The 13,369-nt window shown below is 42.6% G+C and overlaps 1 protein-coding gene across 1 annotated transcript in view; it reads right to left on the reverse strand.

Annotated features, from left to right (window-relative positions):
* Positions 1–2,928: 2,928 nt before the first annotated feature.
* Positions 2,929–13,369, reverse strand: part of LOC122560921 (NADH-ubiquinone oxidoreductase subunit 8-like) — an 18,755-nt gene continuing 8,314 nt past the window's right edge. The window contains exons 3-7 of the mRNA XM_043712186.1: positions 12,450–12,512; positions 10,678–10,767; positions 10,343–10,515; positions 10,050–10,178; positions 2,929–3,132 (exon numbers count right to left, since the gene is read on the reverse strand). Coding sequence (XP_043568121.1) covers positions 3,001–3,132; positions 10,050–10,178; positions 10,343–10,515; positions 10,678–10,767; positions 12,450–12,512 — 587 coding nt within the window. The 3' untranslated portion in view covers positions 2,929–3,000. The remainder of the gene's footprint in view (positions 3,133–10,049; positions 10,179–10,342; positions 10,516–10,677; positions 10,768–12,449; positions 12,513–13,369) is intronic.

Consider the following 13,369-nt stretch of genomic DNA (forward strand, 5'->3'; position numbering starts at 1 on the left):
GCTATTATTTTCTTGGTGCTCTATTATCACTCATTGTAATAAATTCTAGCATTTTCCCTAATGTAAACATTAAATTGACAAGTCTATGGTTCTCCATACTCCCTCCCTCCTTAAATAGTGGGATGAATTTGCACTTTCCAGTCAGCAAGACTCCTGCCTGAATCTGCAAATAGCTTTTTCTTTCATTAATTCATGGAATGTAAGTATCCCTAATTGACCAGAGGCAGTTAAGTGCTAACCACATTGCTATGGCTCTGGAGTCACATATCGGCATTCAGGTAAGGCTGGCAGATTTCTACCTTGAAGGACATTAGTGAACCAGATGCTTTTCTTTCCAACAATTAATAATGGCTTCATGGTCATCATTAGATTTGTATTTAATGAATTCAAATTCCACCAAATCCCATAGTCCAGTCTCCAGAACATTACCAGGGTCTCTTATTGTCTAGCGATAATACCACGAAGCCATCACCTCCCCTTAATAGGTGGTTGAATTTGACAACACAGATGCTATGGGCTGAAGGGTCTTTTTCTGTGCTGTAGACCTCTATAACTCTTCCAGCCGCCAGGGTATGATTCAAACCTGTCCCCCTCTGGGGCATGAGCCTGGTGCTTGCTAACTTGCAATCCCACTACACCGCCATTCCCTGACTATTGCTACTCCCTTCTATACGAGGGGATGTAGTTCTTCTGGTCCAGTAGATTTATCAGCCTTCAATTCAGCTAATTTTCAAGTAGTATTATCTCTTTAGTCAGACAAATTTATTTTAGCTCTTTAATTACATAACTCCCTTGGTTGCCAAGTATTTCTAGCAATCTTCTATATCTTCAGTGAAAATAAATGCAAAGTAACTGTTTAGTTTCTCTGCCATTTCCCTGTTCTCTATTGTAAATTCACTTATCCCCAACAGAAATAGACCCTCACTTATCCGCACTATTTTGTTTTCCTATTAACATAATCAATAGCTGTTGTAGTCCACATTTATGCTTTTTACTAGCCTGCATTCATATTCACTACTCCCTTCCTTGTCAGATTCTTGGTCCTCTTTTGCTGGGTTATAAATTGTTCCTAATTCTGGCATTCCCATAAGCTTTGAATGTCCATGGAGACATTCATGGAGTGTGTCCCTCCCATTAACTGTTGTGAATGGTGTTGGCATATGTACAGAATAATGGAACTATGTTGCCACCACTGCAGTGCTGTTTCAGTGACAGGCATCTTGTTTTAGTAGCATGACAATGTCGAGTAACAGCCCTGGTAATTGAATAATTCACTAACATTCTGTTTCGTTCAGAATCAGACCTACCTCTGACACACTGATTGACCCCCATCTTCCATACCTCCCCTCACTACTAACTCAAAGGTCCAGCCTAAACCAATCTGGGTGAATAAGCTGGTAAAGGCACACAGTTCATTCTTTTAACAGTTTATTGCAACACCAATAAATTACAAGCATCTGTACCTCTGCTGCCTCTAATTTAAATTAGTACACTCTCACAAAGACCATTCCCTTAATTTCTGAGTTGCACTCCCATTGTTAAATCTTGAAAAGTTGCTGCTACTGCCTAACTCACATTTCTTAAAAACTATAAAATTCTGACACTTCTGGCAATGACTAGCAAAAACCCCTCCACAAATTTGTACTTTCTTACATATTGCAACAATTTTGTATCTTGGATTAATAGTAGTTCACTAATGTATGAAGGTATTTCAAAGAGATTCAGCTTATGAATTTCCAACAGTGAAGTATCTATTGCATTCTCTGGATTCAATGCAGCACAACCTGTGTTTCTAGCTGGTTTCATGCTCACACCAGGACAAACATCATGCCTGGCACTAAATCAACAGACTGCATCTGTCTCTGTGCTGTAATTGGAGAGAAGGGAAATGGATGAGGGAAAGGTACAATCTCTGTAGCTCTTACTTGCAACTCAAGAAGCCTGAATCAAAGAGGTCAAGAAGAAATATGCCATGTTTGTGTGGGGTCTAAGAAACCCTTGTGGATCACTCTGAAAAGAACAGAAGTATTTGGCCAGTCACCAACAGATTACAACCAGGTTGAAGGGGGTGGGGGGGTTAAGGAGAGCTTATGTCCCTCATTGAAGGTGACAGATGAGTTCTCTAACAGGGGATTCGGACAACAGATAGAACATGACAGAATGGTCTACATGCACATCAAGGTTCTGGATTCGTTGGCAAACCTGCCCAGATAATGTTTGGACATTTTCAAACAAGTTGGAAAAGTCTAGTTATAATTTGGCACAAATCATTGCAGATGTCAGAGTTTATTCTTTCTGGTGAGGTGGTAGGCATCACATCCTGTGTTCACAACTTGCCCATTAATTTGGGCAGATATTTCAAAGCGAAAGACTTTGGATTACCAACATTATCAGACTTTGTGCGGATTAAATAGTGGTTCCAAAGAATAGTTGTTTCCCAGCTCAGCAGCCTCGAAACATTATGCATAATTGCACAGCAGCTCACAAGCATCCAATTCATTGAAACTTTGGTCACAAACATTTCATTCTGTTGCTGAACTGCATCTGCCATCTATTGGTGCGACTAATAAAGTAGTCTTTTATGTTGGATTCAATTCCAAGGTGGAATGTTGGGAGGCAAAATTTGGTAGATTTCTGAAAATTGTTCATAACAAACTGATATTTTGCAAGTCCTTTCGATTTTTAAATTGATATATGTAACTGTCTAAAAATGTCCTTACCTTGCTGATGCATTGACCCCCCACCAACCTGCCGTTGCGATTCTGATGCTGAAGTGGAAACAGGCCAAAGGACTAGGAGGTACCAGTGATTCAGGAAACTGCAGCTTACAAGCCAATGACTTTTTGCTGTTGCTCAACTCTGAACCAGAGACAAACTCCTGATGGAGATCAGGACAACTGAGTAATGTTTAATGAATTGCACCACTGATTAGTTTGAAAAGTCACATTTATTCACACACACCAAGGGAGATGTTGGTGCTACAGTCAGCCTGCTGCACAATCAGCGATACAGGTAATCCGCCTGGATATTAGCTCCGATCTCTGCTTCCCACTTGTCCCCATTGTTCAGTAGTTTCTCCTTATTATACAGCAATTCCTCATGTGTCTCAGTAGAGAATTCAAAGTTAGGACCCTGGCAAAATAAAGTGTGTAACCGTGAAAGGAGGTAAATTTAACAATCACTGAACAAATGTGGACTAATTAAGTTGCAAAGACAAATTATGTTTTATTAACTTGAGTTGGTTTTTAATGAGGTAACAGAGAGGTCTCATGACATTTCCAATTATTGCAGTGCCTCTGGGTCCATTATCTGACAAATACACACTTGAGCCTGCAGGGAAAGCAAACGCTGCCAAAGGAAGAAGGAAGTGTTGAGTCTTCACGGATGATGCTACAAACTACAGGGCTGTCAAGAGTCTTCTCTTACCTCAAAATGAGTCAGGAGCAATGCCCATGGTGGTGCACATTCATTTAGATGTTTACAGAATGGTGCCACCTGCTTCAATGCAATCTGGAGCACCATACCAGGGAGAGGACAAGAAAGGCTACAAAGTCACAGTGGCATTAAACGTTCATTAGATGGGTGATATAGCCAATTACATTGTGTTCTCTCCAAGGAGGGAGAAGCAGGATAAAAGGGATTTCCATTAATATAAGGAAACAGATTTCTTATCTCCCAGGGAGTTGGAATGTGGGGAACAGCCAGGAAAGAAGAGTTGAGTTAGAAGTTTAGTCACAATCTCATCGATTTGTAGAGCAGGCATGATTTATTCCTGCTATTTAAATTCTTTTGTTTAATAAAATTTATAGGATTGTTGGCTTTATAAATACAATACAGGCATACAATAATAAAAGCAACAAAATTACAATGAACCTAATAAAATGTTGATTTAGCCTCAAAACTAATGCATAGTGTCCAACTCAGGCCACTATACTTTAAGAAAGATGAGGATGCAGCAAAGAGAATGATTCGGAGGACAGGGTTTTTGTTTTAACTTTCAGAATAAGAGCAGTTCAAGGAAAGATTTGAGGCACATCCAAAATTATCAAGGGACTGGACAGAATAGATAAGTAACAGTCCTTGTTGGGTAAGAATGAGGACACAGATCTAAGGCAATTTACAAAACCACCAATAGAGGTATAGAGAAAATGTTTTTAATGTAGCAAGTGATTAGGATCTTCAGTGCAGTTGACACCCGTGTGGTGTAGAGACAGGTTCAATTATGGCATTCAAAAGTGAAATGGATATCTGTGGAAAATGATCAAAATTGAAATAGTTGCAAATGGTGCTGAACATATGCAATTATCAACAAATAACCTCACTTCTGGCCTTATAATAGAGATAGTCACTGATAAAGCTGCAAGGAAATGATGGGATTGTGGATGTAGGTTTGCTCACTGAACTTGAAGGTTCATTTCCAGACGTTTCGTCACCCTACTAGTAACATCTTCAGTCGACCTCAGGAGAAGCACTGCTGAAAAATTCCTGCTTTCTATTTATATGTTTGGGCTTCTTTGGGTTGGCAATGTCATTTCCGGGGTGATGTTATCTCCTGTGGTGAAGTCACTTCCTGTTCCTTTTCTCAGGGGTGGTAGAAGGGGTCTAACTCGATGTGTTTGTTGATAGAGTTCCAGTTGGAATGTCATGCTTCTAGAAATTCTCGTGCTGTGTCTTTGTTTGGCTTGTCCTAGGATGGACGTGTTGTCCCAGTTGAAGTAGTGTCCTTCCTCATCCATATGTAAGGATACTAGTCAGAGAGGGTCATGTCTTTTTGTGGTTAGTTGGTGTTCAAGTATCCTGGGGACTAGTTTTCTGCCTCTTTGTCCAATGTAGTATTTGTATCAGTCCTTGCACGGTATTTTGAAAATGACATTAGTTTTGCATGCTGTCTGTATAGGGTCTTTCAAGTTCATTAGCTGCTGTTTTAGTGTGTTGGTAGGTTTGTGGGCTACAATGATGCCAAGGGGTCTAAGTAATCTGGCAGTCATTTCCGAGATGTCTTTGATGTAGGGGAGAGTGGCTAGGGTTTCTGGATGCGTTTTGTCTGCTTGTTTGGGTTTGTTGCTGAGAAATTGGTGGACTGTGTTCATTGGGTACCCATTCTTTTTGAATACGTGCTTCAAAAGTGATACTGTCTGAGTGCCACACGATGGTGAAGTGCAAGCAGTGGGTGAAACACATGGCTCTGTGTCAGATAGCTGTAGTTCCAAATGCCCCTCTGGAGACTGATCACCAGAAACCAGTTGGACGCAACATTAAAAGGGTGCTGCTGTTTCGGATAGAAATGCCATCTTTGCAGAGAGACATTTAACTGCTGTTCCGTTTGCTCTCCAGATGGTTTACATAACATCCCTTGGATCAGGAGCAGGAACAAGTCAATTGGCCCTTCAGAAAGGTCACGGTTGATCTGGTTGCTCAAGGTACTGCCTATCCTGGATAACCTCACTCCCGTTACTCATCAAGAGTAGAGTGCCTTCTGCCTTCAAAAGTATTTCAAGGCTCTGCTTTCACTGCCCTTTTGGGGAAAGAGACAGACAGCATTTGATATCATCTGCATTGTATGAGCCAGTATCAAATATCGCAAGATCAGAACAAATTGTCTTCTCATTTGTTTCACGGCTGGTTGTGGGATCTTTCTGTGCGTGAATTAAGAACAAAGAACAATACAGCACAGGAACAGGCTCTGAGACCTTCTAAGCCTGCACTGACACATTTTGCCCTTCCATTCTAAAACTGTCTTCACTCATGGGATCCATTTCCCTATATCCCCTACCTATTCATGTACTGGTCTAGATGCTTCTTGAATGCTGCTATAGTGTGTGTTTCCACCATCTCCTCTGGCAGCCTGGTCCAGGCACTCACCCACCTTTGTGTGAAAAACATACCTCACACATCTGCTTTAAACTTATGCCCTCGCACACCTTGAACTCGTGTCCCCTAGCAATTGACCCTTCGACCTTGAGAAAAAGCCTCATACTTTCCACTCTATCCATGCCATTCACAATCTTATAAAGTTTGACCAGGTCGCCCATCGGCTTCCTGCATTCCAGTGAAAACAAATCAACTCTATTCAACCTTTCCTCACAGCTAAAATCCCCCATATCAGGCAACATCCTGGTAAACCTTTTCTGTTCCCTCCCCAAAGATTCACCCTTCTTCTGAGAATGTGGTGACCAGAACTGTACGCAATATTCCCAGTGTGGCCTAATGAAAGTTCTGTAAAGCTGCAGCATAACCTGCCTATCCTTATACTCAATGAATAAAAACAAATCACTTTAGAACCATTCTGGTAAATACAGTACATAGTTTGAAACAAATTGACATTTATAGCCTTTGATATGACAATTGTTGTGAGATTTGAAAATTCATTAATTGGCTATGGAGTATTTTGAGACGTCCTGAATTTACTGCTACACTTCCCAACACTACAATGTGACCGCACTTCTGAAGGACTGAATTGGCTGTCCAGAGCTCTGTATTGGTGAAACTTGGGGCAAAAATAGGCCATTCAGTCCTTCCAGCCTGTTCTTCCGTTTCACATAGTCATTGTGTGATAACTATGTGATCTGCTTGTATTGCTCACAAGACAAAGCTTTCCACTGTGTCCCGGTACATGTGACAATAAATTCAATTCAATTCATTGTCTCTTAAACATAAAAATCCATCTCTTTCTTGAATATAATCAGCAACTTGGAATCCACAGCTTCTTGTGGTCACACACTTCACAGACTGACCAGCCTCTGCATGAAGAAATATTTCCTCATCTTAATCCTCAATGGCCTAACAACCTGTCCTCAGACTGTGTCCTCTGGTTTTAAACTCCCCAACCTGGGAAAATATCCTCCCTACAATCTAAACCCCAGAACAGTGAGCTGTCAGTCCTGTTCATGTTTCAGCCAAGTTTCTGTAAAAGCTCTGAAATCCCAATCCCATGTACTTAAACACACTCTGAGTTTATCAGCCTTATCTGGAAGACCCCTTGCACTGAAATAAATGCAATTTCGTTCTTCAGAGTTACAATGTACCCTGATTCTCTCTTTTCTTTCTTTTCTAATTGGTGTGCTCTCTTCACATTCAGAACCTTCCCCACCAACCTTTCTATTTACGCCATGACTTGTAATTCCTCCACTCTCCTCTCTATCTGTATAAAGTCTCTTTGGGTGGAACGAGCAAAGCTCCCTGCTAAGATATGGGTCCCTTTCCAGCTCGGGTAAGACCTATCCTCTTTGAACAGGTCTTTTCTGTCCCAGAGGAGACTCCAATGTGTGCAACTGGACTTGAAATCATACAGAACTGAGATTCCAGACAACATCTATGTTGATCTTAGCTGGGCAGTTGTAGGGGTGGCACAAGTTGAAGGAAAAATTGAGGACTGCAGATGCTGGAGATCAGAGTCAAAAAGTGTGGTGCTGGAAAGGTGTGGTACTGTGGTCAGGCAGCATCCGAGGAGCAGGAGAGTCGACGTTTCAAGCATAAGCCTTTCATCACATTCACGGTGAAGAGCTTATGCTCAAAACATCGACTCTCCTGCTCCTCGGCTGCTGCCTGACTGGCTGTGCTTTTCCAGCACAACACTACGTGGCACAGTTGAAGTCAACCTTCCTGAGGTAGAACAGGTAAGTGTTTGCACTTGATGCGGATAACTGGTCCCGTCTTGGAAACTGGTTTCTGCTGAGCACAGACGAGAGCATGATTTGAGGTGGGAACTTGACTGTCAGAAAAAGCTCCCAAGAAGCAGCTCCAAAGGAATTTTGAAGTCTGGCAGCACTGAGGGACTTGCATCTCAGCAAGTGCCTTCAGCTTTGAGCCAAGGGGGAAGTGGGTGGAAGTGTGGACAAGCCCCTGATCTCTCCTCGTGATGCTCTCTTGGGTGCAAAGCTCACCACCTCTTCTTGAAAGTGGTCCCTTTGAAGACAGGTGCAGGCAGCAGCCGCTTGAGTTCCTCCTCTTCACCCCCCCCTCCATTAGCCCTCCCCACCATCACCAACGACATCTGCCAACACGGATGAGGTTGGAGACGATGTGGTTTTGCCAAGAGGCTCCTTCACCTCATCCCAACAACAGTCTACTCACTCTCACTGGATGTCATTTCTCTGCTTTGCAGAGAAGATTTACCAGGATGTTGCCTGGAATGGAGAGGAAGTCGTACGAGGATAGGTTGAGAGTTCTCGGCCTTTTCTCGTTGGAACGGCGAAGGATGAGGGGTGACTTGATCGAGGTTTATAAGATGATCAGAGGAATAGATAGAGTAGACAGTCAGAAACTTTTTCCCCGGGTACAACAGAGTGTTACAAGGGGACATAAATTTAAGGTGAAGGGTGGAAGGTATAGGGGAGATGTCAGGGGTGGGTTCTTTACCCAGAGAGTGGTGGGGGCATGGAATGCGCTGCCTGTGGGAGTGGTAGAGTCAGAATCTTTGGTGACCTTTAAGTGGCAATTAGATAGGTACATGGATGGGTGCTTAAGCTAGGACAAATGTTCGGCACAACATCGTGGGCCGAAGGGCCTGTTCTGTGCTGTATTGTTCTATGTTCTATGTTCTAATACCCTGAGGAACTTGTATAGTTATATCCTGGAAATGAGATGATTGACCTCCAACAACTACAACAATCCTTTGTGCTAGCTATGACTCCAAACAGTGGAGTTTTCTCATTCCTATTGACTCTAATCCCTTCCACCATTCTACTGATCAACAGTCAACTGACAGGGGCAAATGGCCGGGTTGAAGTAATTTTCCACATTGCTGGGTAGTTATCAGTGTTGTGCATATACTGAACAGCTTGATTCGAAATACATCTGGATCTAGAGCATATCTTCAGTACAATTGTGAGAATGTTGTCAGGGTCCATAGTGTCTTGTGCTCCAGGCATTCTGTGATATCACATGAGGTGAATCAAATTCGCTGAAGACTGGTATCTGAGATGCCAGTTAGGACCTTTGGTGGAGGCTGCAATACATCATCCACTTGGTACTTGTGGCTTAAGACGGATGTAAATACTTCAGCCTTATTTTATGCACTGATCTGCAATGATTGAACATTGGATATTTATGGAACCTCCATGTCCTATTAGTTGTTCGATTCTTTGCTACCATTCACAACTGAAGGTGGCAGTACTATAGAGCTTAATCTAATCCACCAGTTATAGAATGACTGTGTGGTGGTCACTCCCACCAATACGATCAGACAAATGTATCTGTGATATACAGACCACTAAGGACAGGTTCCGAGGGAGGGTGGACGGGTGGATCGACGAGCGGGAACAAGTTCCGAGAGCTGGCAGGCGGGAGTGGCACTAACACTTGAGGCTTTGGGGAGGGAGGCTCACTCATCTTATGCAGATAAGACTTTTAGGTCTAGATACTTCCCTCCATCCTCCTGGCTTTTCTTTGTATTTCTGCTTTTTATTTTTTAATTCTGGTTATTGTATCTTAGACAGTTTTTTTCAAAACGAATGGCAACTTTGTATACTTTTCACTGTACTCCTGTACCCACGACAATAAAACCTAATTCTAATGTCAAGCAGTTGGTTTTTTCTTGTTGGCTGCCTCACCAGTTTAACTCATTTTATTAGTTTTTATGGCTTAGTACACTTGCTAAGTGGTTTGCTGGGACATTTAAGAGTCAATTTCATTATTATGGGTCTGGAGTCACATGTAAGGTGACAGACTTCCTTCTCTAAAGGACATTAGTATTTCATATAGCCTTTTACAATAAGCAACAATGGTTTCGTAGTAACCATTAGAGCAGCTTTCAAGTCCAGCTTTATTAATTCAATGAATATTATGAATCTAAATTTCACCATCTGGCATGGTGGGATTTTAACAGTTAGCTCAGTTGACTGGAGGGCTGGTTTGCAAAGGCAGAGTGATGCCAACAATGTGGGTTCACTTTCTGCCACGGCAAAAGTGACTCACCACTACTCCTTTTCTAATGACAGAGTAGCCCTTGGTCTGGTAGGATTTAGGGTTTACTCCATTCTGTGCTATAACCACTCTACAATGCAGTGAAACGTTCCAAGAAAGATTCGATAGTGTGTCTTTGCACATACCTCCACAATTGCATCAACTGGACAAGCCTCCTGACAGAAACCACAGTAAATGCACTTTGTCATGTCAATATCATACCGCGTTGTGCGCCGACTCCCATCAGCCCTTGGCTCTGCCTCAATTGTAATGGCCTGAAAAGAGTAGGACAGAAGTAAAATGTGAGGAAAGGACAATGGGGTAGGGTGACGTGAACACTGCAAAAGGGAGAGCAAGGAAAAAGGGTCCTAAGAATGTAATTAGGAACAATGTCACAAAAGCAAAAATACAGTGCATTTCACACAAGTCACAATCTCACCTGAGCAGGACAGATAGCCTCACACAGTTTACAAGCAATGCAGCGTTCCTCGCCAGAAGGATATCTTCGCAGTGCATGCTCACCTCGAAACCGAGGGCTCAGAGGCCCCTTCTCAAATGGGTAGTTAATGGTTGCCGGCTCCCGAAACAAATAGCTCAAGGTCATTGCGAGCCCTGCATAGAACAATGTTCATCAGGTTACTGGGGTTATACATGCAACAGATCAACAGTGATTGACAATTCCCAGACTATAACAGATATTGATAGTCCTCATAATGCACTCGGGGATCTCTGGCCTGCACAGAAGGTGACATATTGATCAAAGTGTCCACTGACCTCGAAATAATTCTGTCCAGAATAGAGTTTGCGCAGCACTGTCAGTCATAGCCCGCATATCAGAGGGCTCGTCTTTCAAATTCACATACTCTGTGGGAGAAAAGGAGTTCCAGTAAACTGTGTAACAGAGCATAACAGATTCTATCCATCCATACACAAGTGCAAATACTCCATTTTTGCAGTCTCCGGATCAGAGTCTGGACAAACTGTGAGGGACAAGTCTCAATACACTGATCTGTGTAGCAATTGCCCAGTATTTTGCATTTCCAATTGGGAATTATCCTGCACCCTGGGACCCTCTACAAAAGTATCCAACTCACAATCAGAGACCTTGGACAGTTCCATCATTGTTACCTGGATAGTTACCTCAGAAAAAGTTAGATAGAAAATTCTCAGTAACTAAACTAATTTAATTCCCATAAAATAAAACAAAGAACTGCAGAAGCTGGAGGTCTAAAAACAGAAACAAAACAGAAATTGCTGGAGAAACTCAGCAAGTCTGGTAGTATCTGTGGAGAGAAAAAGCAGAGTTCTGCAAGTCTACTCCTGCTCTCTTTCACTCACTGGAGAGTTACAAACTCTTTCAAAGCCTGTGCCAGTCCCAAAGGTTGGAACATACATTTGCCACTTTGGAAACCCTGTGATTTCAATGTCAAAAATCCAGCAAACGGCAAAAACATTCTCATTTTCCATTCTTCCTACCAAAGTGAATGGGAGGGAATGGTGAATGGGATTGTAATTGAAGTAGTAACCCAGAGGCCTAGGCTAATATATATTTTTTTTAGATTAGATTTTTTTTAGATTACTTACAGTGTGGAAACAGGCCCTTTGGCCCAACAAGTCCACACCGACCCGCCGAAGCACAACCCACCCAGACCCATTCCCCTACACCTAACACTATGGGCAATTTACCTGACCTGCACATCTTTGGACTGTGGGAGGAAACCGGAGCACCTGGAGGAAACCCACGCAGACACGGGGAGAATGTGCAAACTCCACGCAGTCAGTCGCCTGAGGTGGGAATTGAACCCGGGTCTCTGGCGTTGCAAGGCAGCAGTGCTAACCATTGTGCCACCGTGCCGCCCACAAATATGGGGAACACTGATTCAAATCTCATCCTGCCAGTTAGTAAAATTTAAATTCAATTAATATTTATGAAATGTTTTAGTAATGGTGATCAAGAAACCAACCATTGATATAAAAACACATCTTATTCATTAATCACCTTTAGGGAAGGAAATCTGCCGTCCTTATTTGGTTTCACCTGCACGCAATGATTTGACTCTTAACTGCCCTCTGAAATGGCCAAGCAAGCCATTGAGTGAGTAATGTTACATTTCCCCACATTATACTCCAGCTGCAATCGAGATGTCCAATCACTTTACCTAATCACTTTGCAGCCTCTTTGCATTTCCACGTGGATTTGTTTTGCTAACAAACATAGACACATTACTCTTTCTCTTCATCAACATATCATTCACATAATTTGGACTTCAATCGTCTCAGCTCAACCCTCCAAAAATGACATTATACCCTACTTTAAATTTTTTGCCCTTGAATTCTCAATCTATGCCAACACGTTACCCCATTGCCATCAGGCTTGTCCATATGTAATACCATTTCATTCGGCATCTTCTCAAATGCTTTCTGAAAATAGAAATATGCACTAATTCCCCTTTATCTGTACTGCTGGTAAACACTCAAACATTGAGCACCCAGAACAGACTCATACACACTTCAAATAGTCTGTAAAAAATGCAATAAACACTCACTATAACATCTCAAAGGACAAGCTGTGCTGATCTGGCGGTAAGATCCTGGGAATAGCACCCTTCCTGCGAATGAAAAATATCAGAAACAGACCAACAACAGTATCATCAAGGGTGAAATAGCAACATTCACACCCCAAACTCATCTACACTCCATCCTCCTTACAATCAGACCCCAACCCCCACGCTCCTCGCCCTTATACCCAGCCGTCTCCACTGGGCAGAGGTTCTGCATGAAATGAAAGGCAGAGAGCTGCCAATCAACTCAAAACTTCCTTGGATCTGAAACCATAAAATGGATGGATTTTGATGCTGTATCATTTCAACAGAGCTTGACTCTATGAAATTTCATACATGTGTATTTCCTTGACCTTTGGGGTAGAAATGACGAACAGGATAAAAACTTTACTTCAACCCACGAGATAAAATTAGAAAAGTGACCAAAAGCTCTGTTAGAGAGGCTGGTTTTAAAACGCATCACAAATAGAAAGAGAAGTGTAGATGGGTTTAAGGAAGGAATTCCAGAGCCTAGGGCCAAGGTAGGTGAAGGTAAAGCCCACAATGGAAATCAGATGTTTAAGTTGCCAGGCTGAGATCTTAGAAGGAGAAAGTGAGGACTGCAGACACTGGGGATCAGAGCTTAAAAATGTGTTGCTGGAAAAGCGCAGCAGGTCAGGCAGCATCAAAGGAGAAGGAGAATCGACGTTTCGGACATAAGCCCTTCTTCAGGAATGAGGAGGGTGTGCCAAGCAGGCTAAGATAAAAGGTAGGGAGGAGAGACTTGGGGGAGGGGCGTTGGGAATGCGATAAGTGGAAGGAGGTTAAGGAGAGGGTGATAGGCCGGAGAGGGGGTGGGGCGGAGAGGTCGGGAAGAAGATTGCAGGTCAAGAAGGCGGTGCTGAGTCTGAGGGTTGGGACTGAGA

This window comes from Chiloscyllium plagiosum, chromosome 21, assembly GCF_004010195.1.
Source record: "Chiloscyllium plagiosum isolate BGI_BamShark_2017 chromosome 21, ASM401019v2, whole genome shotgun sequence".
Lineage (NCBI taxonomy): Eukaryota > Metazoa > Chordata > Chondrichthyes > Orectolobiformes > Hemiscylliidae > Chiloscyllium > Chiloscyllium plagiosum.